General features: G+C 41.9%; 2 protein-coding genes across 7 annotated transcripts; one reads left to right on the forward strand and one right to left on the reverse strand.

Annotated features, from left to right (window-relative positions):
* Positions 1-8,064: 8,064 nt before the first annotated feature.
* On the forward strand, positions 8,065-18,881 carry GTPBP4 (GTP binding protein 4). The gene is made up of 17 exons (XM_064389938.1): positions 8,065-8,173; positions 8,806-8,976; positions 10,133-10,236; positions 10,312-10,448; positions 11,046-11,146; positions 11,535-11,627; positions 12,128-12,319; positions 12,406-12,471; positions 13,186-13,275; positions 13,671-13,781; positions 14,040-14,117; positions 14,226-14,277; positions 14,852-14,952; positions 15,815-16,012; positions 16,869-16,934; positions 18,021-18,155; positions 18,654-18,881. The coding sequence occupies exons 1-17, from the start codon at positions 8,126-8,128 to the stop codon at positions 18,804-18,806; spliced, it is 1,896 nt and encodes a 631-aa protein (XP_064246008.1). The 5' UTR covers positions 8,065-8,125; the 3' UTR covers positions 18,807-18,881.
* Positions 18,882-21,065: 2,184 nt separating this feature from the next.
* Positions 21,066-26,247, reverse strand: IDI1 (isopentenyl-diphosphate delta isomerase 1). Of its 6 annotated transcripts, none has more exons than XM_064390189.1 (5): positions 26,098-26,247; positions 25,002-25,159; positions 23,932-24,024; positions 22,531-22,661; positions 21,066-21,996 (listed from the first exon to the last, which is right to left on the reverse strand). In XM_064390189.1, the coding sequence occupies exons 1-5, from the start codon at positions 26,190-26,192 to the stop codon at positions 21,679-21,681; spliced, it is 795 nt and encodes a 264-aa protein (XP_064246259.1). In that variant the 5' UTR covers positions 26,193-26,247; the 3' UTR covers positions 21,066-21,678. The 6 variants fall into 6 exon arrangements, with proteins under 6 accessions (XP_064246259.1, XP_064246185.1, XP_064246106.1 ...); XM_064390115.1 differs by having other exon boundaries at positions 25,002-25,162; XM_064390036.1 differs by having other exon boundaries at positions 25,002-25,165; positions 26,098-26,228.

The raw sequence follows: 26,247 nt of genomic DNA on the forward strand, positions 1-26,247 counted from the left end.
GACCATGTATCAAACGATAATTCTCAAAACATGTGAGAAATAAATTCTAAAGCCTAGGAGTGTTTTGTCATTATAAAACTATGTATATTTTAATGTCGTTTGTTATATAACAAAAGACATATACATTATCACACATGTATATATTACAAATAGGTATACATGTGTGTATGTATATATGAATCCATGCATAGAGACAATATAATAAATTTTTATATGATAAATAGTAATTATTCACAGATTATACTGTGATAATACACTCCTGAGAAATAACATGCAGGTCCCTTTAAGTTCACAATGTCTGTGCTTCTGATACTGCCTTAGTATCAATGACTCATAGCAATTACAAGGTTATATAGTAAATTATGCACATTAAATCAGTCACCATCATAGTTTGCTATCAAAGGCTCTCCTGGATTTAGCTCACTGTTATTTCAAGAACGGTGAAGACATACAGGTGCTGCTGAAAGGTTCTCTATCAGCACAGTGACAAGGTGACCTTATAAAGATCCAGTCAGAAGCTGGTAAGGAAAGGGTTTTAATTTCCTCAGTCACACTGCGATACAAATGGCATCTTTTCACAGTGCAGTGTGTTTGTGTGCCATATGCAAATACAGGAGAAGCGACAGCGAAGGAAAGCCCAAAATACTCAGTACCAAGTCACATTTATGTCTCAGGGAGTTTTGCTGATTTAATGGCTAAGAAAAAGTACCGCAAGGACATTCTCATTGAGCAAGAATCAATGAAAGGTTTAAAAAAAAAAAAAAAGAAATTAATTCTGAAAATAATGAGTGGTTCTCCAGCCATGTAATTAGCAGGTATTTTTAGTTTTTCTTCAGAAAGAATGCCAGGCAGCATTCATGTGATTGACAAGGACAACGCTGGTGTGAATGACGTATGGATCTGTATAGGCAGGACTGAAAGATGTGAAAAGAAAGAGTTTGTGATGGGTGGGGAGACTGGCAGCTGAAGGGCTGTGGGACTGGAAGTGATGAAAATACAAAACTAAAATAGTGCAACATAGACTTGTTTGGTGGCCCTGTAGTTCAGAGGAGGGAAGCTCCCACCATCCAAGGGAATCTGTTTTGAATCAAGAGAAATGTTCTGTCTTTTCTCTCACCTCTGTGGCTGCAAGAATAGGGGACTGCAGAACTATTGTTGTCTGGCTAAAACCAGCCTGCAACCAGCCTTACATGCTCCAGCTTAAGGCAGCTGAGTCTTCAGACCACTGCTGGCCTGACATGGTAGAGTGACTTGCAGAGCAAAAACCCAGTGATGCTGGCAGACTGGAGATCCTTTGGTGGGATCTGCACCAGGGAACACAACTGACTTGTGCTCCAGAACGTGGATAAGCAGCAATTGCAACCCAGAAACATGAGGTGACAGGCACACGAGGTCCTGGACCACCCACCGAAGTTAGGTCCATGAAGAATGAGTCGTTAGGGCAAATTGTAACAATATCAGTAGCTCTTGGTAAAAAACAGCACTTGGCAAAAATATGGTTACTGTGCCTTACACTGAAACAATGGATCCAGCACAATGCCATAAATCTTCTCTGAAACTACCCTGAAACTACCCAGAGGATTGCAGTGCTGCTTTTGGCAGTGTGACCACACTGTGACTCCAAAGCCCCACCTGCTGAGCCCACACTGTACAGAGTTTTCCCAGCTGCCACCTCCACCAAATATTGTTTTATCTATTTGCAGCTCCTTGGCTTTTTCAATGGCTTTAGCAATATCAGGGTGATATTTTCAAAATGTCATTGCTAATACATTTTAACTACACGCTGACAAAGATTTAGTGTTATTATAAAACCTGAAACCTGCTATCTTCAGTGTAGCAAAGTGAAGATGAAGGCATTACTTTTGGAAAGGACATCAGCTTCATTTCCAATTTTATGTCAAAAATACATCTGTAGATAGAGTTTATGTCATAGCTGATTGCAGGCACATTTAGATGTCAAAAATGCTCATTTGCCAGACAAAACAATATAGGCATCTAAGTAAATAAAATGTGCCTGCAATTATATGTGCCAGCAAAAATGACACCTGCAAATGTTGTCAAGATGTTGTAGATGCAAACATCTAAGAACACTTGAAATCATTTCCAGGCATGTGAAGTTTGAAAAATGTAGGACATGAATATCTATTGCAAGTACACAGCACATCCTGCTCCTGCCGTTGGAGAAATATCCACTCAGTAATCTTGACTCCTTCTGCTTTTTACATTTCTGTATCTTGAAGTCTTTTAAGCCTTAAACAAGATAAAGAAAATAATAATTAAATAAAATCTTAATATGATCCTGCTCTGTGTTACTTTCCAACACTGCTGTTATTGTTTGTTTTTTTTTTCTTCTCTTTTACTTCCTTTCCTCTCTCTCTCATGGTAAATGCTGCCTGGCTGACTCCTGCTGCCACTATTCAGGGAAGGTTCACATAAGTGGTTAGCCTTTTGTGAGTGCAGTTTAACCCTTAGTGCCAATGATTCCCACACCCTGGGCCTCTATCAATAGCCTCTGATCACAAGGAGTCTCAGTAAGGTCTCTGCCAACACTCCTTTTTCCATGGAGCTACCACGAGTCATGACTGGGTCAGCAGCCTAGGATATAAAGTAATTTAAAAATGAGGGTGACAATAAAATATTAGGAAGTGAGCTAGTGGAACACAAAAATAACTCCGTTGCACCTGAGAGCCAGGCGATAGCCCACCATTCCCCTCAGGTGTCTTGGGGAGCTGCCCAGGGCACACTGTTGCACTGTGAGCACTTTCTTCCAGTAAAGGAAGCCTGGACCTGGCTGGTTTTGAAAATGTAACCCACTGGTGCCACTGTGTCGGGGCCAGAGCATTGACAAGGCTGACATGAGGCACTATTTTTGCAGAAGAATTACCTATTCCTTAAAGCATGACAAAACCCTGCCAGCTCAAAGACTGTGTCCATATTCAGAAAGATCAGCAAAGCAACCCTTTCCTGACCATAAGAATCACCAAACTTCAGATGGTTCCAAGGGATTTTTTTTTTAGCATTAGAAATGTGTAGTGTAGCAATTTTCAGCATGATTTGCTGAGGGTCTCCACTCTTTCAGTTTGGCTGTCAACTCCTCGGGGAAGGGAGGGTGAGACAAGACCCTTCAGAAGCTCCACCTGGGGCTCTTTAAGGCTTTTAGAGGATCTCCCAGCCTGTGTTCTTGGCTGAATGCCCGCAGAGGACACAGGAGAAGGCAGCTCTCCCCGAGCCCTTTCCATGACTCTGCCCCTACCCCAGCAGCACCATGTGCTTGTCCTGATGCTGGGATGAGGGGCTCCCTCCACAAGGCCACCCCTGGTAATTTGCTCCACAGAGCAAATTCTCCACTCGCCATTGCTATTCTCTGTACTGCTGCCGTGGCAGATCATGGAACAAAAGGACATACTCCCCCATCTCTGTTTTGGTAAAGCTGTCTCCTCCCCCAACAAGCAAAAGAGGAGCAGCTGGGAAAGACAAAACATGGTGTGTCTTTATTGTTTACTTCCTTAAACAACTTCAAAGTTTTCCCAGGATTACACAGTAACTACAACTATTAATACTGTACTCCTGAGTGTACTCCTGAGTGTGCCTCAGCCATGTTCCTGGGATGAAATCAATGGCGTGACACTTCTGGGGAAGTATTGTCACTCTCCAAAGCTCTTTGATCCATCACCATGCATGCCCTTTGTAATGATAATTTCATAAGAGAGTCTGATACTTAATAATTCAATTTTGGAACTTCCCCTTTGTGTGTGATGTGCCTTTTGTGTGCTGATATGAAATGGCACAGTTTCAAAATAAAACTGTGCTCTTGATATTTCAGATACTGCAGATAAGTGTAAGCACTATTGTCTGTTTATAGCTTTATTTTCTGTATTTAATGTGGTACTCCTGGGTTGGTAGTTCAGAGATCAATATTTTCTGATGAAGCCTGGAGTAGTTGCTAAAGAAGCAGTAGATTTTTATATCTCATATCTACCAGTGTCCCTTGGCCCTGACCTCTTGCATCCAATTTATAGAGCAAAAGGTTAGGGAGGCTGCCAGGTCTGTTTGGGGCCATGCCTTTTCATTGTGAGGACCAGAGTGGGGCTGAATATTTTTCTTCAACTTGGCTACTGACATGGAGATTTTTAAAACCAAGAAATTAAACTGAAACAAAATTGCTTCCAGAAATACCATTTTCTGACTACCTTGTTAGTTGGCTTTTAAGCTGCTGAAATCAAAAGTGGAGGTAGACTGCATACTGCTGCCAGACCAGGTTATCAAATAACCCTTCTGAAAAGCTTTCTTCTGTTATGGAAACAGGAGGAGAGCAAGGAAGCTGGGGAAGGATCTGGAGCACAAGTCATATGAGGAAGAGCTGAGGGAGCTGGGGGTGTTTAGCCTGAACAAAAGGAGGCTCAGGGGTGACCTTCTTACTCTCTGTGACAGAGTGGCCACAAGCTGTGTTGGTTGATATCTACATTGGACATTAGGAGGAATTTCTTCACAGAAAGGGTGATCAGACACTGGAATGTGCTGCCCAGGGAGGTGGTGGAGTCCCTGTCCCTGGAGGTGTTTAAGGGAAGAGTGGACATGGCACTCTGCCATGGTGTGGTTGACATGGTGATTTTGGGTCACAAGTTGGATCCAGTGGTCTCAGAGGTCTTCTCCAACCTAATTGATTCTGTGATTTTGTAATGCCACATCTAGTCATAATAAAAATTCTTGCATGTGTTCTGCAGAAGCATTTCTTACAGAGGAATTCCTGGGTGGCTCCCTGGGCCTTGTCCATTCTTGTGCCTGTTTTTGCAAGTTCCTCTCTGCCTGACTGGCACAGCACATGGTCTGAGCCTTGCTGCTGCCATCAGTTACCCTTGCACAACGTACAAGAATAATTTTGTGTCATTAAATTTCAAATTTATATGAATTACAGTCTACTAGAATGGTGTTTTAAACATGAAATAGAGAATAAGTGTTACATGCTTGAAATTTATCATAAATATGAATGAGAATGTCTGAGTGTAGAAAACCAGCTGGGATAAGGAATTCTTTGGTCTAAAAGAAACATAACTTGACATGGTCTTACTTCTGACTTCTGAAACAAGAGGACACAATGTCTAGAATGGTACCCAAATTTTGTCTTGGAACTCATTCTCTTGAAAACTGTCCAAGAAAGTAGTAATGTCCAGGCAGTGTGAGAGCAGGGGTGCCAGGGCCTGCTCCTGGATAATCCAAATCTTGAGGATCAGTTCCATGGGGCTGCACAGGGCATGCCTGCATGTGAGTCTGGAGCACCTGCAATGGGCACATGGGCCTTGGGGGCTCACACCTAAAAATGCCATGGACTGGGAAGGCTGGGTCTGCTGGTCCCAGCTGCTGGGCACTCTGAGTGTCCCAGGCCAACTCGTGGAAGGATCTTTCCCGAAACTGGGGAAATGTGGGGATATACTTAGAGAAAAGCTCCTTCTATTCCATAAAATGATGTATTTGCAGGCAAAATGCAACAGAAATAAAGTGTGAAGTCAAATCTCACTGCCCAAGAACGCTTCAAGAAGGCAGACTGAAGTGGTTGATATCAAAATGTTCAGGAAGCTGCACGTCCCTTCAGAACAGGGCAGCTGCAGCCCCACTGTGAGACCCGAGACAGGAATGGCTCTAACAGCATGTTTAGCATCCAGTAGTGCTCATACAGTCATTACTGGAGTTAATTGCTGGAAAGGATTAACTACCATCTGGCTGATAAAATGAATTCCTACTTTTCAAATACCTTACAAATTTCCACTGCACTGGACAGCTGTTTGGAGCATTTCAGCAAAACCAGGAGCACAGTCAAATAAAAGAAATGTTTACATTTATGCATTTAAATTTCCAGTACTGTAGAAAAATGTGCAATCACAGATTAACACATAACTAAATTCTCTCAAATGAAAAATGTCTTGTTTTGTGTGGAGAGAAAAAAAAACCAAACCAGTGTGGAAGCCAAGGGAATTACTATTTTTTAATCTAGTTTGCCTCCCAAACAGTATCAAGTAATTTGCAATTTATTTAAAACTGATGTGTATGCCAGCTTACTGTCAAGTGGAAAACAGGGACAGACATACAGACTGCAGGACGTGCCTACATTCAGCTATCTTAGATATCTGGATTTCTTGTTTGCTGAAGAAACAGAAAAAACCCTAAAGCACAAGGTACAGTCAAGTTCATAAACTGCTCCAGAATTCAGTCATGCTTTGTCTTCATCTGAAAGGATATACAATTAAGTATGAGACAAGTCACTGAAAGTTATTACGAAAAAAAAAGAAATAAAGGAAAAACAATAAAGAGGGAAGTAAGAGTGTGTTTGTTTGGGGTTAGGAATTCATCAGCCTGATGGAGGTGAGGCTGCTGCAGCCCCATGACTGCAGACTCAGCTGAAAGAAAGACTGAGACACACAGAGGACCTCAAAGATCATCTCATTCCACCCCCCTGCCTTGGGCAAGGACACCTTCCACTATCCCAGGCTGCTCAGAGCTCCATCCAACCTGGCCTTGAACACTGCCAGGGATGGGGCAGCCACAGCTTCTCCAGACAGCCTGTTCTGGGTCTCATTGCCTTCACAGTGAGGAATTTCTTCATAATATATAACTTAAATGTCCCCTTTTTCCAGTTTGTACCCATTACTCCTTGTCCTATCACTCACTGACAAGGAGTCCCTCTCTGGCTCTGCTGTAGGCCCCCATTAGACACAACAATTTTCCTGTGAGGTTTCCACACAGCCTTCTCTGAACAGCCCCAAGTTTCTCAGCCTGTTGAGGATGTGTGTATGTACACTGACACACAGTGTGCATGCACCATGGTCCCTCCAGTGCCTGGCACCCCAGGAACATGGCCACCATGGAAACATGGATCTCTGCTTCTTTTCCTGCGGCAGGCACTTGGCTGCTCACTCACAGGAACAGAACACAGAGGCCCCTCAACCTGGAAAATGGTCAGGATGGAGTTTAGTAAAAAGGGCAGACTGCAGTGATAGGGTGTGCAGGGTATGATCAGACATTTGTACTGACCATGGTGTACTACCAGCCTCTTTTATCCCCTTTTCTCACATTTTCCCCTCCCCTATCAACATTAATCCCTTGGTCTTCACAGCTTTCCTTCTTCCTCTAAACATCCCATCCCGTTCTCCGAGACATGACATTCTTCAGTAAAGACATCGAGGTGCTGAATTGTGTCCAGAGAAGGAATATGGAGCTGGAGCAGGGTCTGCAGCACAAGTTCCATGAGGAGCAGCTGAGGGAGCTGGGGCTGTTTAGCCTGGAGAACAGGAGGCTCAGGGGGACCTTGCTGCTCTGCACAACTCCCTGAAAGAAGGCTCCAGCCAGCGAGGGCTCAGCCTCTTGTCCCAGGCAACCAGTGACAGGATAACAGGACACAGTCTCAATATGTTCCAGGAGAAGTTTAGGCTGGACATTAGGAAGAATTTCTTCAGATGATCAGACACTGGAGCAGGCTGCCCAGGGAGGTGGTGCAGTCACTGTCCCTGGAAGTGTTTGAGGAAAGACTTAAGGACTTGGCATTTAGCTGACATGGTGGTGTTTGGACTCAATGACCTCAGAGGCGTTTTCCAGCCTAACAGAGTCTGGGATTCTGCGATTCTTGCACAATCCCAAGATGTTCTTCCAGGTGTCCCACGGGTGAGCCAGGGCTGCCCCTGCAGATCCCTCTGGCGAGTGCCTCCCCTGGGAACAGCCTGGGGGACGAGCCCACTCGTGGGCCCTTGGCCCCCGAAAGGCTTCCAGGATCCCTTCCACCACCCTTATTCTCTCTATTATTAACTCCTTCGTGCTAATGGAAATCAGCCTTTCCTCATGGCTCAACACGGTGAGGGTGTACTTTGCCTTCTCGGCCCTACGGGGCTCAAGCCACGTCTGCCCCGAATCATCACATCAGGGAGCCATTGCCAGAACCCTGCTGGCGGCCAAGCGCTTCTCTGTCAAGACTCAGACTCAACCCCAAGCTCCTTCTACCTTCCCTCAGTCTCTCCATCCCTCACTCCCCTCCCCGTCCCTCCCTCTCCGGGCCAGCCCGGGCCGGCCGCGCGCAGCTCTCGCGAGAGTCCCGCGCGCGCTCCCTTTTCCGGCGCGTGGCGCGGCGGCGGCGGTGGCCATGGCGCTCTACAACTTCAAGAAGATCACGGTGGTTCCGTCTGCCAAGGTACGGCCGCGCTCCCCCGCTCCTGCCCCGGCCCCTGCCCTCGGTGCCCTCCGCACCGGGCCGTCCCTCCCGTTCCTCCCGCTCGGCCGCTTCCGAGGACGGCGCTGCCCTCCTGCCCCTTCCGCGGTGCCGGCGTGGTGTCGGCCTTCGCCTGCTCCCCCTCCCGCTGGAGCCGTGGACTCGCCCGTGCTGGCGCTGCTGCGCCCTCGGCCCGTACCATGTACAGTGTCGGGGGGGTCCTGTCAGGATCCTGGGCAGGGATCCTGAGGCCGCGCTTCTCCCTGCGGGGGTGCCCCCCATAAAAATCCCTCCTGTTTTCCAAACCTGCCTCATACCGAAACTCATCGCAGCGCCTTGCTTCAAAATAAAGTGTTCTGTTAGTGGGAAAAAGGGGTTTTAAGCACGGGAGCTCCCCGAGGGCTCGGGCTGGCTGGGCCGGGGGCAGCCCGCGCTCCATTGAAATAGAAACTGGACAGGGAACGTGCAAAGTGCTCATTCCTGCCTGCCCTAAAGCGTTCGTGTCCAGCTGTGCATGTTCTTAACTCGTCACTGTGCTCCTCCAACAAAATAAAATTGTTGCCTTTACAAGAACTTGACATTTTGTGTAATTAATCACGTTTCCTCCATTGCAGGACTTCATAGACTTGACGTTGTCAAAGACTCAGCGCAAGACCCCAACTGTCATTCATAAACATTACCAAATCCATCGGATTCGACATTTTTATATGCGAAAAGTCAAATTTACTCAGCAAAATTACCATGACAGGCTCACTCAGATCTTAACAGATTTCCCGAAGTTAGATGTAAGTGTTTTCTCATTTACTGATTTCTCTGTGTAGACAGTTTGGCTGATTTCAAGTAGATTTTACTGTGAGTAGTAGGCAAAACCTGTGCTCTAAAAGGTATGTTCCTGTGAAGAACAGAAGTCTAAGTTGTGCCTGTGGATGGTCATTAAAGGCTGGATTTTAGAAGCTTTTAGCTGATCAGATATGTCTGCCAGAAGTTGCTTCTAAATTAAGACAAAATGGGGTTTTGAGTATGTTATGTCTGCCTATTTCTTCTTTGTGTGTGCATATGGAAATTCTGCTTATGTGTTATCTTCCAGAGGAAATACCAAGAAATATAATATATCATATTGCTTTCCATCTTCAGGAGTTAAATTGGCATAAATGTTGTCTTCAGCCCCATAAAGGGTTGTGTTAGAAACACATTATTAACTTCAACAGCTTCAACTGGATCCATGTGCCCAGTGGGACTTTATTATGGGCAGTTTTCTGCTCAGACTGAAATTATTCACCTCTTAAATTGTTTTTCTTGATAATTTCATATCCAGTGAGTGTTGCTTCAGAATTCCCAGAAATATCTTCTGGGTTCTTTTAACATCACATGATGAAATTTCTTCGGGTAAATATATAACTAGCTGAAATACTCTACTTAAAAGATTTGTACCAGAGATGCCACTTCCTTAAAAAGTTGAGGATTTATTTGGGCGTTTAAAAAACCCTTTTTGTCCAGTTTGTGTAGAATTTAATGCAGCACTCAGGAAAGAAAAGGAATTAATAGTGTTGCTGTGTTTCTGCTATAATATGAATTTCCTTTTAGAGACAATTTCTGTTGGCTTCTTGCAGTTTTTTACTTGAAAAAAAGAGACTTCAAAGTTGTAACATGAAGTATTTTAGAAAGCAGGAGATCAAATGGAAACTCTGTATGAATAAGTCAAAGATGTGCTTGCAGAAGAAATTCAGAGCAATTAAGATTCATGCATTTGATGACCAAGCAGATTATTTTTCTTACATAAGATAGTAATGAAGATTGTTTGGCTTTTGGTGTCATTTGTGTTAGTGTCATTTGTTCTCCAGTCTGTTGTTGTGGAGAATAAAAAAGAACTTACATTGTGTGCAAGAAATAGTCATCTTAGAGTAAGAAAATAGGAGAGCTAACATCACGCTTCTGTTTTAGGATATTCACCCTTTCTACGCGGACCTGATGAACGTTCTGTACGACAAAGACCACTACAAGCTGGCTTTGGGGCAGATCAATATTGCCAAGAACCTGATAGACAAGTAAGGGCCGTGGGTGTCTCTGTTTGTGCCCGTGCCTCTGGGCTGCTGGCTGAGCTGTGCTTTCTGTGCCCGCAGCGTGGCCAAGGACTACGTGCGGCTGATGAAGTACGGCGACTCGCTGTACCGCTGCAAGCAGCTCAAGAGGGCGGCCCTGGGGCGCATGTGCACCATCATCAAGAGGCAGAAACAGAGCCTGGAGTATTTGGAGCAAGGTTGGTGTTGCACGTGGGCTGAAAAAAGGAGCCTGAATTGGATAGAAAGTTTATTAGGCTTTATTAGCATTTAGAAGAATGTGTTTAGTACAGGTTACAGATCCAGGAAACACAGGAATGGTTTTAAAATCCCCAAATACTTAGTGTTTATTTTCCAACAAAATGGTTTTCTCTTTGAATATTTGTTAAATTGTGTGGTATTACTAACAGTAATAAAACTTTTTCTTTGTTTAAAAGTCACAGGCATGCTTTTACTTACCATTCTTTTCACTAACATATATGTGAAAAATTGCTAAAGATTTTGCAGACACTTCTGCTTACTTCAGACTTATTAGTCCTTCAGGTTACGTTGCCTGACTTGGTGGAGTCATTCTAGCTGTAAGACAGTGGTCTTCATTTCTTAAATATTTATGAAATTTTATTTTTGTTGTATGTAGATACTTGTGAAGTTTGCAAATTATTACATACTTTCTTAAATTATCATATATCGGAAATGTTACTAATTTTTATGTAAACAATTCTGCATATGTCTAGTTATTCCATCTCAGTAAAACTTAAATTATCACAGATGCTTAAAAAATCTTTTTCACATTTCAGTGCGACAACATTTGTCTCGTTTGCCAACCATTGATCCCAATACACGAACCCTTCTGCTGTGTGGCTACCCAAATGTTGGGAAATCCAGCTTTATAAATAAGGTATGCGAGTGGTTTTTCCATAGATAATACTGAGATGCAATTTAATTAAAATAAGGTAACTTTTAAACAGTTTGATATAGTTGTGGCAGTGTTTGATGTGAGCAGTAGCAAGTTCAAATGTGTGAGTAGATTTTGAATGCAATTCCTGGAGGAATAAATGGAAAGTGTTGGTAGATTTCACTCTTAAAAATCCAGATCTTTTCCAAAATAGCACCCCATTAGCATATTTTCTGATAGACAGATACTTGCAGAGAAGCTAGAATAACCAATTTTTAGCTTTTTTTTCCCTGTAGCAAAGGCAGTGCATTTTAATTAGGATATACTGCTTGCAACTTCACGATTTTTTAATTTTTTTTTTTAAATGTGTGTGACTAAATCTTGTTTTAAGGTTACAAGAGCAGATGTAGAAGTGCAGCCTTATGCCTTTACCACGAAATCTCTCTTTGTGGGACATATGGATTATAAGTATCTACGTTGGCAGGTAAGAACTGTTACTATTTTGCAGTTTCTTGAAAGAGTGTGCTGGTTATAGCCTGATTTGCCTTTTTGCCATGGGAGCTGCATTTTTGTGTCTTGATGAGACAGGCTGTGTCTGACAGCTGCTCTGCAAGGTGCAGTGTGCCAAGTGAGAGCAGCAGTCAAAACTTGTTCTAAAAATGTACATGCCTGGCTCTGTTTTCAGTTGGAGGGAAGATGGGAAATGGAATTATTGACTAAAGCCAGATCACTTTTTATCACTCTGAGATTCTGGGCCGGGTAGCATTTTCCCTTCCTCTGCAATACTTGGAGTGTTGGTTATGAAACCTCATTCTTCTTTCATTTCTACATTTCCACATTCTCACTTTGGCAGAGCTCACAGTTTTATTTGTGACTGAAAGCTAAAACTGTCGCTGTCTTTAAAAAGACAATATAGATGAACCACCAAACACGTGTTCTGCAATAGCTGGTCAGTAACACCTGGCTTAATGATGTTAATTTTAGGTGGTAGACACTCCTGGCATTTTGGATCACCCCCTGGAGGACAGGAACACCATTGAGATGCAGGCTATCACTGCCCTGGCACATCTGCGTGCTGCTGTGCTCTACGTGATGGACGTGTCTGAGCAGTGTGGGCACAGCCTGGAGGAGCAGGTGGAGCTCTTCAGAAATATTAAACCATTGTTTGCTAACAAGGTGAGTTTTGTTCACATTATTAACAAACCCCAGGGGTTTATAACATGGTAACTTGAATTAAGATTTTTTTTTTGCCTTTTTGTCAGCCACTTATAATTGTTGCAAACAAATGCGATGTGAAGAGGATTTCAGAACTTCCTGAAGAGAGTCAGGTTAGGATACATCTCTTGTCTCTTTGTCACCTGATGTTTACAAAAATACTGTGTGTGCATTGTGGATAGTTATAATTTTTATTATCATTTTTATTGGGTAAAATCTTTTACATTACTGTTTCTTTATTGAACTGCTCTAACAGTGCAGTGGAAGGTAGCTTTGCAGGTCTTGACCCCATCTTTCTTTAGTACTGTCTAATGTAATCCTTGCCTGAATATTGTATATGCCAAACAGAAGGCAGGTTCTTAATGGTTTCAGAAATCTCTGATGGTGTGAGAACTTTCAGTTACTGCCTTAATTGGAAGTCAGACAATAGTTTTACTCAATAATCCTTTCAGTGACAGGCACACTGAGCACTAGACTCAGGAGGTCTTGCTGAACAGTTGCAAGGAAAAGTCCTGTAGGCTTAATTCAATTATATCTACAGGCTTAAAGCACATAAAATTTTTGTTTCTCCCACTCGTTTTTTTTTTTCCCCTTATGGGTCATTTATAGGTGGCTTTTGAAAAGTAGTTGTTTGCATATAAAATAAGAAAGAGATTAAATAGAACTATAATTATAAACTTTCCATCATCTTTTTTGAAACACCTTCTAACAAAATAGTAAGGCATTGTATGTATTGATATTTGATTAATATTTCTGGTCTTAATGGTATTGTGGTATATTAAGAAATGCACAGGGTGTCATTATTTGGGTTAATTTTTCAATTTTAGAAAATATTTGAAGCTTTTGAAGCAGAAGGATTTTCTGTAATAGAGACAAGTACGCTAACTGAAGAGGGCGTAATCCAAGTTAAAACAGAGGTAGGTGTGTTCTCTTAGTTTCATCCCAAATGAACAGCTGACATCTTGCTTCACTTGTATGAGTTTAATCTCAGTCTGCATTATAGTGATAAACCTTAAAAATATATTTCTTGTGCTTCAGTGAGCTTGGGTGAAAATGGAAAATAATATTGTAATATTTTTTCTTTAAATTGTGTTTTTTTTCTACTGAGTCCTGTTAAAAAATAAATATCTGCATATACATCTTCCCATTATGCTTTTAATATAGAATAATTTGATGCTTTCTTAAGAGTTAGAGGTATAAGACAAAAAGACAATAAGATGTGAAGCCAGATACTTGGGACTGAATGCCTGCAGTGTCATTTGCTGTCTGAAAGGCTTTGTTCCTCACCTTACCTTGTCATTTGCACCTTCAGGCCTGTGACAGACTGTTGGCCCATCGTGTTGATACTAAAATGAAAGGGAACAAAGTGAATGAAGTGCTGAATAGATTACACTTGGCCATGCCAACCAAAAGAGATAACAAGGTAGGCTACATGTTTACACTATTTAAGGTATTTCCCAGTACTTCTGAGGTAGGATAAGAATTCTGTCATTGTTAATCTGCAAACAGATTCGTATGATGAAGTTTTCTAATTTATTATCTGTAAGTGCCTTTCCTGGTGGGAGCTTGGGATTTTGTATTCTTCAGAAATACATTACAGTGCAGCTGGTGATTTATAGCAGTGTAAAAAAAATTGTTATGAACTTCTTTTCCTTTTTTTATTGGGGTGGATTTATTCCAGGAGCGACTGCCTTTTATACCTGAAGGGGTAGTAGCTCGTAAGAAACGCATGGAAGTGGACACTCCCAAGAGGAAATTGGTAAGTGACATCTCTAAATCAGGAAATCAGCTGCTGGATTTTAAATTTGCTGTGTTAGTCCATAGCTTCTAAATTAGGTGGTATCTAAAGCCATGTATGTCTTTGCAGGAGAGAGATATTGAACTTGAAATGGGAGATGATTATATTTTGGATCTGCAGAGTAAGTATTAGATAAGAATTGATATTACCATTATTATTACTAAACAGTAAAGTCTGGCTATTTCAGCCTTAAGGGGGAATATCTAACCTGACTCCTTTCAACTAACTGCAGTGACACCATTTCATTGCATACTATCCTTGTGTTCCAGAACTGGGGATCTTTAGTGATGTTTTGTGATGTTACTCAGTTGTTTCCCATTTTGGAGTCACAGACATGAAACAGCTGGTCTGATGATTCAAGTGATTTTTTCTTTCCGTTCTGTGTTGTAGTACTTCATTAATTTCTGATGCTCTATTTGTTAAAAAAGTATCAATATGAGAGAGAGCTGCATACATCGTGTTTCAGCTGGGTTTTTGTTGCCTGGCTTGTCCTGGGGCAGTGGGTCATGCCATAACTGAGCTATCTTGGCAGTAGGATGGAGATCAGAAATATTTGTGAATATAGCAGAGGTGCTGCCAAAATCTCAGGGATAGGGCACTTCTTTTGTTTGTGTGTTCTGAGTGTTGTTTTTTGACATGGAACATTATTTGAAATTAATTTTTGTGTCTTTATCAACTTTTGTTGTATTTTTAAGAATACTGGGACTTAATGAATTCATCTGAGAAATATGATAAGATTCCAGAGATATGGGAAGGCCATAATATACTTGACTACATTGATCCTGATATAATGAAAGTGAGTTGTCAATTTTTTGCTTTACATTTTTCTTTCCTCTTTATCTCTTATTTGCTTAATGTCACTTACCATTTGTAGATTTAAAAACAATGTATCATGAGAACCTGTTATTTTTTGCATTGTCTGTACTTGTCACGGGAAAAGATACTAGTTTTTGAATGATAAAGGACAGAATTTCAGAAGAATGGAAAATTGCTTCACCTTGTCAGAATGATGGTGATCTTATCTGCTCCATTCTAAAGTATGAGGTTTGCACTAGAAGTTATATTTCTGTGTTCTTTGACTACAGCTACAGGAATGTAGCTATGAAACTATGTATTTATAATAATACTAAATTCATCCATCAGATTTATGTCTATGGTGGCAATGGACTGAATGCTCAATTTGTAACATTTTTAGTTAATAACAATCACTGTTTGGATTTCCTGCTGGGTTGTTACGGAGGAGTGGTGAGTGCAGCCCATGGAGCCTGCCAGTTATGCAGTTGTGTTCCTGTGAATTGCTGGTGTTCTGGACTCATGTTAAGTGTCAGAGAGAAGGGTTTTTCAGAGTCTGTTTCCAGAAATGGCACAGCAAACACAGCTCACAGGGCAGTACAGCTGCTTTCACATACTGGGCAGCTTTGGGCAGCCACACAAATTTAGCCAGGTGATAATGTGGAGTGATGGAGTCAGTCTGCACAGCAGTGTGCCATGGGTTCACAGTAATCTCTGTCACCAGCCCCATTGGTGTGGTTATCAGGCAGTGTAGTTCCTTCTGTGAAGGGCCTGTGTGCTGTCATGGCCCAGGACCATGTACAGATGTCATGTTGAGAATCACAAGTCAAAGATCTGATCTCCGTTTTACCTCTTCAAAATCTAAGAAACTGGAAGAATTGGAGAAAGAAGAAGAGCTGAGAGAAGCTGCTGGAGAATATGACAGTGAACCAGAAAGTGAGGATGAAGAAATGATGGAAATCAGACAATTGGCAAGGAAGATACGAGAAAAGAAGAAGCTGAAAATCCTGCAGTCAAAGGAAAAAGATGTTCATGGTCCAAGGATGCCTAGAACAGCTAAAAAGGTGAGTGTAGCACATGTTCTGTAAAAAAATCTTGCTGCTATGTAACAACATCATGAAATCATGTATCACTGTCAGGTAATGGAACTGATGGCTTTTGCTTATACTGAGCCCCTTCACTGCTTGCTTCATTCTGCTCCCAGGAGTTCTGGTTGCTGCTTAGCTGAGAAGGGATAGTAACCCTTTTTGTTTTGTGTCACATCAGTGCATCTTGTGTAAAACTCCTTAGGTATTGCAGAAAAGGTTTTTAATAATATTATTCAGTTTGTTTAACTGAGTTGTTTCATTGTATTATTGTCTGTTTGCTTAAAATTAAAATAATGCTAAGAATTAGATAATTACTTAAAATCACAATCACGTAAAATTTGTTCTGGAAAAGGTGATGTGTCTTTTTAGTAGCCAGGTATCATTCTTTCAGATGGCAGAGTCTCTTCTGATCAGTCCAGGATAATTGCAGAGTAATAAACTGATTACTGGACATGTTGAGAAAATGAATCTAGGTGCTGTTGCCCCAAAAATCTCTTACCTTCTCCAGAGCGTGTGCCTTTTGGGCAGAAAAGGAAACATTTTTGACCAGAATACCTCTCCTTGTCAGCTTCCCCCCAAAAAAGCAAACTAATTATATGATCTTTAGGAAATGTTGGGCCATTGGAGTCCTGTGAAGCAGAATTTATGGGTGCAAAAGATAAGTTGCAAAAAATGAAATGTGAAGGTAGGATGTCAATGACCTGCATGTGGATGTGATAAAGCCAGAAATATACAGTGAATATAATGGACTTGTGGTGGTATATTGAGACAAAAAGTAAAGTGGAGGGATTTTTTTTAAAAGAAATGTGTTTTCTTAACTGTGTTTTTACAGGTCCAGAGGAAGGTGTTAGAGAAAGAAATGACCGATCTTGGACTTGACATGACTAATAAAGATGATGTAAGTTTTTGCTAATTAAATGTAATATTTGTCTAAAAGAGACTTAGATTTCTTTGAGCACAGTTGAAATGCTTATTATAGTTGGCACAAGAAAGAGGTGGGGTCTATTAAGGGTGAATTAGGAATTGCAGATGAGGCAGTTGGTACTGGAATTTTTTGAGTAATGTGATCAAAACAGGTTGTATAAGCTGGAGAACATTTATCAAGAATATTATATACATGTGCACTGCTTTCTTGGAATTTGTATAGGATTCAAGAAAAGGCTTAGCAAAGCATGCTTCTGAATTTTCAAGTCTGCTTTGTTGGATGAGACTCTACTATGTCAGAAATAGTAATAGCAACAGATCAGGCTTATCTTTTCTAGTTCATTAATTCCATGAGCTGTAACTGAAGTTTTTGAGGGCAGCTGGCATCTTTAAATGTAAGGCAGATAAAGTACTTCATCAGAGACTGACCTTCAGGAAACTTTTTGTTTAAGAGAAATTTTAAAACCCCAAAACATTTTGTGTAGCAAATCCAGCAGTATTACAGCTCCCTGGATCTTGAGATGTTTAATTATTTAGCTAAAAAAGGAGTTAGGAAACAAGAACTGTCAATATTATACATCTGAAGCAAATATTTATGGTTCTCAGAGCTGCCATGCCATGTTGATGTAGGAGCAATGTAGGAATGTAATACTTAGGCTATAACATGATCAGTCTTCATGTCTGAAATTCTTCAGGGCTATGCCCAGCACAGGATATTAATCAGGGTAGGTTTCATCATTGCTATTTTGCTGTTGCAAAATTGCTTAAGTGTTACTGCCCATTCATTTGTATCTTTTTATTGATTCCTTACGAGTCTACTCCACCCAAAGAAAAAAGCCAGTTAGTAATTGTGGAGGAAGAAAAGCTAATATTCACTGAAATTTGAATGTTCCTGTAGGACAGAGAGGCAGTGACCAACAGCTGCCAAGATCTTTACATTACTATGGGATAACCAATATAATTTATCACAGCAATCCACTTCCTGCTTTCCCTATTACTCTGATTAGAAATGAGCTGGTTGTTTCTGGCTTTAAAGGTTAAAGGATGTTTCCAATTTCAGGCACATTACGTGAGGAGGTCGCGCAGCACCACAAGGAAACGGAAACGCGACGAGTCCGAGACGCCGCGGTCGGTGTCGCGCAGCCGCAGCTGCTCGCGCACGCCACGGGACGTGTCTGGCCTGCGGGATGAAAAGGTTTGTATTCACCTGTATTTACCTGCTTGGCAGCTCAGCCAGCATGACTGTACCTAGAGCAGCTCCTGGGAAACTTCAGAGCAGGCTGGTTATGTTTATCCAAGTTTGTGCTTGGTCTCCATGCAGCTTGATCCTCTTTTCATTTGGACTCCGTTTCTCTACTTCCTTCTTACAAATGACATGTAATAATACAGAACAAGGAAGTACGTTTTAATTCTTGTCTCTAAATGCAAATCTGAAGGAAGAATTCTGCAAACTGTGGAGTTCCACCTTCAGTAGGTGAGGAATTCCAGGGATAGCATGATCCTGTGTTAGTGCACTGGAAAGTTTTGCTAAGGAGGGTAAGTGTCACTTTGATAGTGTCACAGTGATACTGCTCTAGAGCTGCTGTTAATGTCCTTGATAAAACCATCCAGCTTAGTGGGTTTTCCTAAAGGTAAAGCTTGTTACCTGAGTTTCTGAGGAAGTTACTCTGCATGTTTGTTTGTTTTTAAATAGATGGTGAAGAAGGTCAAGCTCATGGCAAAGAAAGCTCAGAAGAAAATGAATCGCCTGGGCAGGAAAGGAGAGGCAGACAGGCACATATTTAACTTGAAGCCAAGACATCTGCTGGCTGGGAAGAGAAAATCTGGCAAAACCCAGAGAAGATAAGCAGTCTTCTGAATCAAAATTAAAAAATAATCAAAAACTCAAATTTCGAATCAAAATTAAATTTATTAAAACTAATTTCTAGTCTTGTCATCTTTTTTTGGTAATACTTGGTGTTTAAGTGTGTGTTTCATGTGAGTGGTTAAGATACTTCAAGTTCAGTATTTCAATACCTTGATGTTGCAGTTCCAAGAAACACCATGAGAGAAATTTCTCAATTCTAGTGGCAGAAACCATTTATAAACAGACATAAAAAATACTTTCTTCCATATTCTTATTCCTGACTTTCACAGATCAGTAAAGTGTTCATATTTCTATACAAACCTAATTTAAAATGAGGTTAAATCTAGAAATGTGAACACTTTGTTAAACTGCCATTAATAAAAAATGCCTGAGTTCAGTAAGGTTTGGTTTGTTGCATGCAGGTAGTGCTTTGTGATGAGTTTGTGTTGCTGGTGAAGGCTGAAACGGGTGGAAAAGTAACAGGAGAACAGCAAGAGCTAGACAAAGTTTGTGTTTGTGCACTGAAGCACAGGAGCAATGCTGCCACTTACTGAGCTACAGGAGGAGAAACTGCAGTTCAATACTGACCTGCTGCCTGTAATAACCTAAAACAGCAGGGGCAGGGAAGGTTACACCTTACAACCTTGAATTTCAGATTAATATTAATATTCCAGATATATAGAAAATTAGGATCAGACTGAAATTTTGTGCCAAGCACATGCTACTGTCATCCTTGGCTGAGCAAGACATTTTCTCATCAGGACCTGATAGACAAAATTCTATATCTGCTCAAGACTAAATATATTGTCAAATGTGAAATATTTTCTTTTTGTCCCTCCTTGGTCAATGGTTACATAATGGTTTGTAAAATTGTGCATGATAAATGTGTTGCTTGAGCAGTACATTTCAAATCCATCTTAAAAATTAACATGCCCCCCCCCCAAAAAAAAAGGAAGAAGAAGGAACCCTCAAATCACTACTTTTTGAAATACATCTGAGCAGTTACTAGCTGTCAGATTTTGCAGCATGTGTAAATTGATAGAGCTGCTCTCATCTATTTTGTGTAATAAATTCAGAATTAAAGCATACTGTAATGCCACAAAGAAGACAAATGTCAAGAAAAGCTTCTGAGGGACTTTGAGGAACTGTTAAGCAAAACTTTCCTTTCACCTTCTGTATGCACAGGGCTTCTACTTCAGGATCTGTTTTGCCAGCTTTTGCTCCAAGCTGAACTAGAAAACCAGAACTTTTTCCCAGTAGATCTGTGCCCTGCTGCCCTGCCCACATCATGCTGCTTCAGTGGTGTTTGATGGGCAGGGTGCTGCTTAAACTGTGGCAATGACAGAGATTATTCTCCATGTAGCTTCACATCTGGAAAGGAAACAACAGTCCAAGGGTTTAGGCAAGGTGTTTTAATTATAAAGTTAGATTAAAAAGTATTTGAGAACTTCTCCATTGCCTACAGCTGGGTATCATGGCTGAGTACACTGAATTCAAGAGAGCTGCTACATCACATCACTGTTCCCTAACCTGATATTTGCTTTACAACAATACATCAGTTCTGGCCAATACACAACAAACTTGGCTCTAAAATCTCAAAGTGTTGAACACTGGAGGTGCTGGTCCATGAAAGCTTCAGTGCTGCAGTCACAACAGGGATGAGAAAGAGAAACCTTGACCACTGAAAAAGTTAATTTTACCCCAAATCCAGACAGAATCATTACAACCATGTTTACTTTTAATTGTAAGTGGTATGATAAACATCCTGTTTCATTAGGCTCTGGGAGAACTTAAAAACTAGTTTGAGTAGTGGGCTAACAGAAGAAATCACAAACTTTTTTGAGGACCCTCCCTCGCCCCCAGTCTATAATTAAAATTGAAGTACCCTTGAGTATTTGTCTTATTGAAAAAAGCCTCCTAAGTTACCAGCAGTTGATTGACTGCAATATCAAAAAGGATTAGCTCTGGTACAATTTCTAATTAACTGACATCAAGACCCAGTGTAAGCCCACAAATTGTCAGTCTTGAATTATGGGGTTCAGGGGGTTTGAGTGGTCTGGGAATGACTATTACAGGAAAAGAAAAGCCCTTGTATCAGGATGCCTTGTTTTCTGGAAAATGGAGAAGAGCCATTTAGTGCACATCCTGTCTCCAGAGACAGACTACTGACACTAGACAGGTACCATTTATATTTGCTGTAATTAACCCTTTTTTAAAATTGGAAATGTCCAGTACTCAACCATCAACTAATCAGAAAAGCCTGGTGGGGGAAAATGCCCCAAACACTGTTTATTATCTAAAGCTTTAACACATATGTCAGCACTTCAAAGTCAAACTTACTCCACACAGGCAATCCAATTACTTAAGCTTTTATGGGTTTGGTTAACTACAGAGTATAGTAGCTGGAGAGATTTGCTTTCTGCAATTAAAAATAATCCTGATTACTTTGAATTGTTTTTTTCTTCTGGCAATTAGTCTTCTCAACATCACAGCAGAGCCCACAGTCATGTGTAATCACTACTTAAGGCATGGTTAAGTTCAGTGGGAACACCCCAGTCCTGCCTGAGCTGGGCAGGAGGTGCCTGGGCTCCCTCCCAGGTGTGCAGGGCACACAGGCTGAGGATCTTTCACCAGGCAATGGAGGAAGAGGAACCCAGGGGTTTCATGCTACTGTAACCCATTTCACATGAGATCTTAACAGGCCCAAGAGAACCAAGGATGAGGGGAAGAGGGGACAAAAACAGAAGAAAAAACATCTGTATAAATAAAACATGCTCCATGTGGACCAATTCTTTGCACATACATCATGATTTATCAGTGTTAATGAGACAACACATCTCTGCTGGCCTTCAGCACCTTTTACCCCAGCTATTCACATTCGGTGTATTTTTTCATGCTCAACAAATTTGTTCAAGTTACTCAAGTTATCCCACCACTTAAAAAGAAAGGTCTCTGCTATCAGCTTGAACCATGGAGTAATCTTAACTTCATTCCTGGCAGCTTTGTCCAAGAGCTGTTTCAGTTCTTTCTGTGTCACATAGCAGTAGCTTTGGATCTCGTTGGGGTCAGGGTTCAGGGTCACATCCTTCTGCACAAATAAGATATAGTCTATCTCATGTTCTCCCCAGATGCCATCAGACTTGGCCTTGTAGTGAATTCGTGTCAGGTAGGAGATTTCTTCTGGAGGTACCTACAACCAAAACACTTGTCAGAAGTGCTGCCAGACCAGGAGAATTGCACTGCTGGGCATTGCAATTTATCAGCTATTATCCTCTTCCTTAGAAATTATTTGTTCCCAAGTATACAACTGCAATGCATTTTTTCACAAAGAACTACTATAAAAAAAACAATTAAAGCAGTTTGATGGCATGAATGGCACAGAATTTCTCTAGCCAGACTCGCTCTGTAACACTGGGAGTGTATTTCCCCTGTGTGGTATGTTTTAAACAATGTTTACCAGACTTTATTGCACACTCACTGAGCACTGGTGAACACAAACACTTGCACATACCCCCCACCTCCCAAAGAAAAGTCTTGACAACCAGCTGAACCATGTACTGACAGACCAAGTGTAACCCTGCCCTCCAGGGATCTCTGGAAGTTCACCCATCTCTCTGCATCTCCAAAGATAAGTTCATTTTTAGGTTTGAGGATGACTCTGTCAGACACAGACTGTAAACTGGCAAATGCTGGCAAGAATTCCTGTTCTCCCTCCTTTCTCTACCTGCTCCATGGGAATTCCCAGCTCTGCTTTCAGCCGTCTCTGTGCTGCTCTCCGAACACCAATGGCATCATTTTCTTCCAGCTCTTGTGGATGGCTCAGAGGGTGACTGCAGCAAGTGTTGGTGAAACAATCTGCAAGAAGTTCAGTCAGTTCAGTTTTGACACATATAAGGAGCTGGGGGAAAAAAACCCCAAAACACACAACACCAAAATCCCCCAGAGACAAAGGCCAGTTACTCAACACATCCCAGGCTCATTCCTGTTTTGCAGAGAAGGGTCACAGAAAGAGGATATTGACACCTCTTATTTTCCTTTACCTATTCTGCACTGGGATTTGCCTCTGCCAAGCACTACTTTTCAGGCTGGTGTTTGGTACACATGAGGACAGGCATTCTTATCCCCAACACATCTGCTTAGAGAGCCAGTCTATAAAGACCTTGTTTATCTCTCAAATGTTAATTAAAATTGCTTTTGGGAGTTCATATGTAACAGAATAATGAAAATATTCCCAGAGCTTCAAAAGCAGCTGGCAGTAAGTATAATTAGAAATACAAAGTTTATACCTGTGTTTAAAGGACAAACAATCTATACTCTGTTATTAATATTTTCCTTCTCTGCTAATCAGTCAAAATGCCCAAACATGGTTTGTAGATATTGTAACTCTATTTTAGATGCTTTTGAGCTTGACTTTTATAGACAAAAGGTTAAAACAATCTCTAAAGTAAAGATTCCCTTGGAAAAAAGAAAAAGGTCTTCCTTCTTCAAGTTGGAAACACTTGATTTCGTTTTCCATTGAAAATTCTGCAACAGACAATTCAAGCTCCCTCCAGCATGCCTCATGTAAGCTGTTTTTATTGGATTCCCCTCCTTATTTTTATGCCTGCCCATTTGCATTTGACAGTAGTAGTTCAGGAGTGTTCAGAAGTCATGCACTGCATGGTTTGGCCACACAGCCTCACTGCTGGCAGAGTTGAACAAGTGTTTGTGAAGACAGCACAGACAAAGATCCACAGATCTCCCAGGCACCAGGGCTCTGCTGCACATCAGCTTTCACCAGGGCAAAGGGACACTCTCCACAGCCACCAGAGCCATTCCTGCAACTCCAATAAATGTCTTGCAGCAGAGGGGGTAAACACCACACCCTCTGCCCATGCATGAACAGGATCAAACATGTCAGGGAACAACCATTTCCCAAGAATCTATATAACAATTCACAAGCATTCCCATTATCTTGCTTCACCCACAAGGTGATTTGAACTCTCTAAAGTACTGGAAGTATGACCTCTCTAAAGTAAATTCTAAAACCTCAGAATGAGTTACACTGCAGGACTGGACTGACATGTTTTTTTAAAGTATTGATCCAAATAAAACATTTATATAAGTACAGTGTTTCAGCACTAACCTGGAAATGTAATTTTTGCATTTGACCTCTGCTGCAGCAGCAGTTTATTTTCTGTATTAAATAGGAAAACACTGAAAGCTCGGTGCAGTAAACCTAAAAAAAAATAAAAAAACCAAAAACAAAACAAACAACAAAACAGATATTTAATAGATCAGCAATAAAACACATGAAGACAGTTAAGGGCTTACAATGGCCTCATTTTTACATAATCCAATTTAAAATTAATATATGTTAAAAACCAGGAATTTGATAAACAACTTAAGAGCTTTTATTCAGTTTCTAAGTCAGCTTATGCAAAACATGGAATTAGAAGAGTTCCTAGAACAAAAATGCAACAGAGGAGTTCTTCTAAACTCAGTTCACCATTCTGAATGTGCACATTTGGGCAAGCTGCCAAGGAGAGCTTGACACTCATAAATTTACAATCAAAGAGAGATTACTCAAAAATTCCTAAAAAAACTGAATTTCAAGACCCTTCAAGAATTGCAAAAGCAGAACAAAAAACAGACTCCATTAAAAACAGTATAATTGCTGTTTTCTTCACCTTTTGAGTCTGTTATTGCTCACTCTTCAGGAAGATGCTTTCCCCAAGTACATAAAAAGAGGTCACACACTACCACAAGAGACTGTTGAATCTGATCAACCTCAAGTAAACCCAAAATCAGTTAAACCCCTTCCTATTGGCAGTGTTTGAAGAAAAACCCTGGGTGAACTACTTTAAAATGAAATCCTTTTCTACTTGAAAAGAACTCAGCAAAGAAGCAAACAGGTATCCATAACAGGAAAAAAATACTACTTTATCTTCAAAATGTGATTAATAATATTTATCAAGCTTGTATGTGCAATCACACATTTCTCTCCTTTGCAATTGCCTCTAATTGAGTGTTCCTCCATTCTGCAGAATTTTAACATTAAATATTTTATGCTGAGGAGGAGGGGCCCATGGGGAGGTACTTGCTCTGGTTTGATCCAACACTCACCTGAGATCAAGGCTTTAATTTAATCATGACTATGCTTCTGAAAATATTTAATCAACTTAATGGTTCAATTAGAAGATAAGCCAGCCGTACCTTTGTCAATGTTTTCATTCAAGTGACAGTTTTTCTTGGTCTCTGCTCCAATCTTGTTGTCATTTTCATCGATGAGGATGCACATCTCTGCCAAGAGCTGCACCTGCTGCTCATCCAGGTGATCTGTGTTCACTTCAGGCATCGTGATGGTAGCACACCTTCTACTGAAGACAGACAATGAAGAGTCATTCACTAAAAACAACATCCATAAGGTTCTGGGCAGAGTGTGAGAAATAACCTAATGCCTTGTTTCTCTGACATGGTGTAAATTGCACACCGAATTTATTTTGAGAGGGTTTATAGGCTTTTAGCTTCCTGAAATTTCTTATCTACTATACAAACCACATAGCAACACCTGGCAGGTGCTTGAAACATTTTCATTTCTCAGGAAGCCCTTGCAGCAGCTGCTGCAGGACAGCCATGCTGAGCCTAAAATTTATTAGGGCTGTCAGTGGCAGCTCCAAAGTTCAAGCCGTGCACCAGCTCTGGCTACTTCACAACGCCAGGCATCCCGAGCGCGAGGATTTCTCCTCTCCAGAGCCTTTAAAGGCTCGGGAACAGGGCTCCAACCCGAGGCACCTCCAAAGCAACACCTGCCCTGAGCAGGTGCCGGGGCTCCCAAGGAATCCCTTGGGTCAGGCTGGAAGGGACCCAGGGCCACCCGGTGACCTCCCTGCTCCCATCCCAGAGCCACGGCAGCGGATGGCGTCCGGACAGCGCCGCAGCATCCCCGGGAAGGGCTCCGCAGCAGCCTGCTCCAGGCACGGCAGCTCCTCAGGGACGGAGCTCATCCCCGCGCTCAGGGGCGAATCCCGGCGCATCAGCTGAGCCTCTCTGCTCAGCAATGAGGACCGTTCCCTCGGCACCCTCCCACGGATATTTACAGATATTAGCGATGTCTCCTCGAGGCTGAACGGACGCAGCTCCCTCAGCCAGGGGATGCGCCAGCCCCTTCGCGACCTTCGCTGCCTTCCCACAGACCCGCTCCGGGAGCCCTCAGTCTCTCGGGTAGGGAGAGCCCAGAGCCGGACACAGAGCTCTGGGCGGCCCCGCTCTGCCCGTGCCCCGTGCCCCGCTCTGCCCGCTCCCCGCTCACCTCGCGGTCCGTGCGCTCGGGCCCCGCCGCTCTCCCCTCACGCCGGGGCCGCCCCGAGGGGCCGCGCTCCCGGCCCGCAGCAGCGCGCGCCACATCGCCCGTCACGCCCCGCCCGCCAATGGCGACGCCGCCCGGCGCTGACGTCACCAC

Source organism: Passer domesticus, chromosome 1 (genome assembly GCF_036417665.1).
Source record: "Passer domesticus isolate bPasDom1 chromosome 1, bPasDom1.hap1, whole genome shotgun sequence".
Taxonomy (NCBI): Eukaryota; Metazoa; Chordata; class Aves; order Passeriformes; family Passeridae; genus Passer; species Passer domesticus.

What these genes read in the sequence shown, in the direction of transcription:
- IDI1 (XM_064390036.1), bottom strand. Translation starts at nt 26,192, where the DNA reads ATGTGGCGCGCGCTGCTGCGGGCCGGGAGCGCGGCCCCTCGGGGCGGC. An exon ending in GAATGAAAACATTGACAAAG is followed by an intron (nt 24,025 to 25,001) that starts GTACGGCTGGCT and finishes ATTTTTTTTTAG; the next exon opens with GTTTACTGCACCGAGCTTTC. An exon ending in TGGGAATTCCCATGGAGCAG is followed by an intron (nt 21,997 to 22,530) that starts GTAGAGAAAGGA and finishes TTTTGGTTGTAG; the next exon opens with GTACCTCCAGAAGAAATCTC.
- GTPBP4 (XM_064389938.1), top strand. Translation starts at nt 8,126, where the DNA reads ATGGCGCTCTACAACTTCAAGAAGATCACGGTGGTTCCGTCTGCCAAG. An exon ending in CGGTGGTTCCGTCTGCCAAG is followed by an intron (nt 8,174 to 8,805) that starts GTACGGCCGCGC and finishes CCTCCATTGCAG; the next exon opens with GACTTCATAGACTTGACGTT. An exon ending in TAATCCAAGTTAAAACAGAG is followed by an intron (nt 13,276 to 13,670) that starts GTAGGTGTGTTC and finishes TTGCACCTTCAG; the next exon opens with GCCTGTGACAGACTGTTGGC.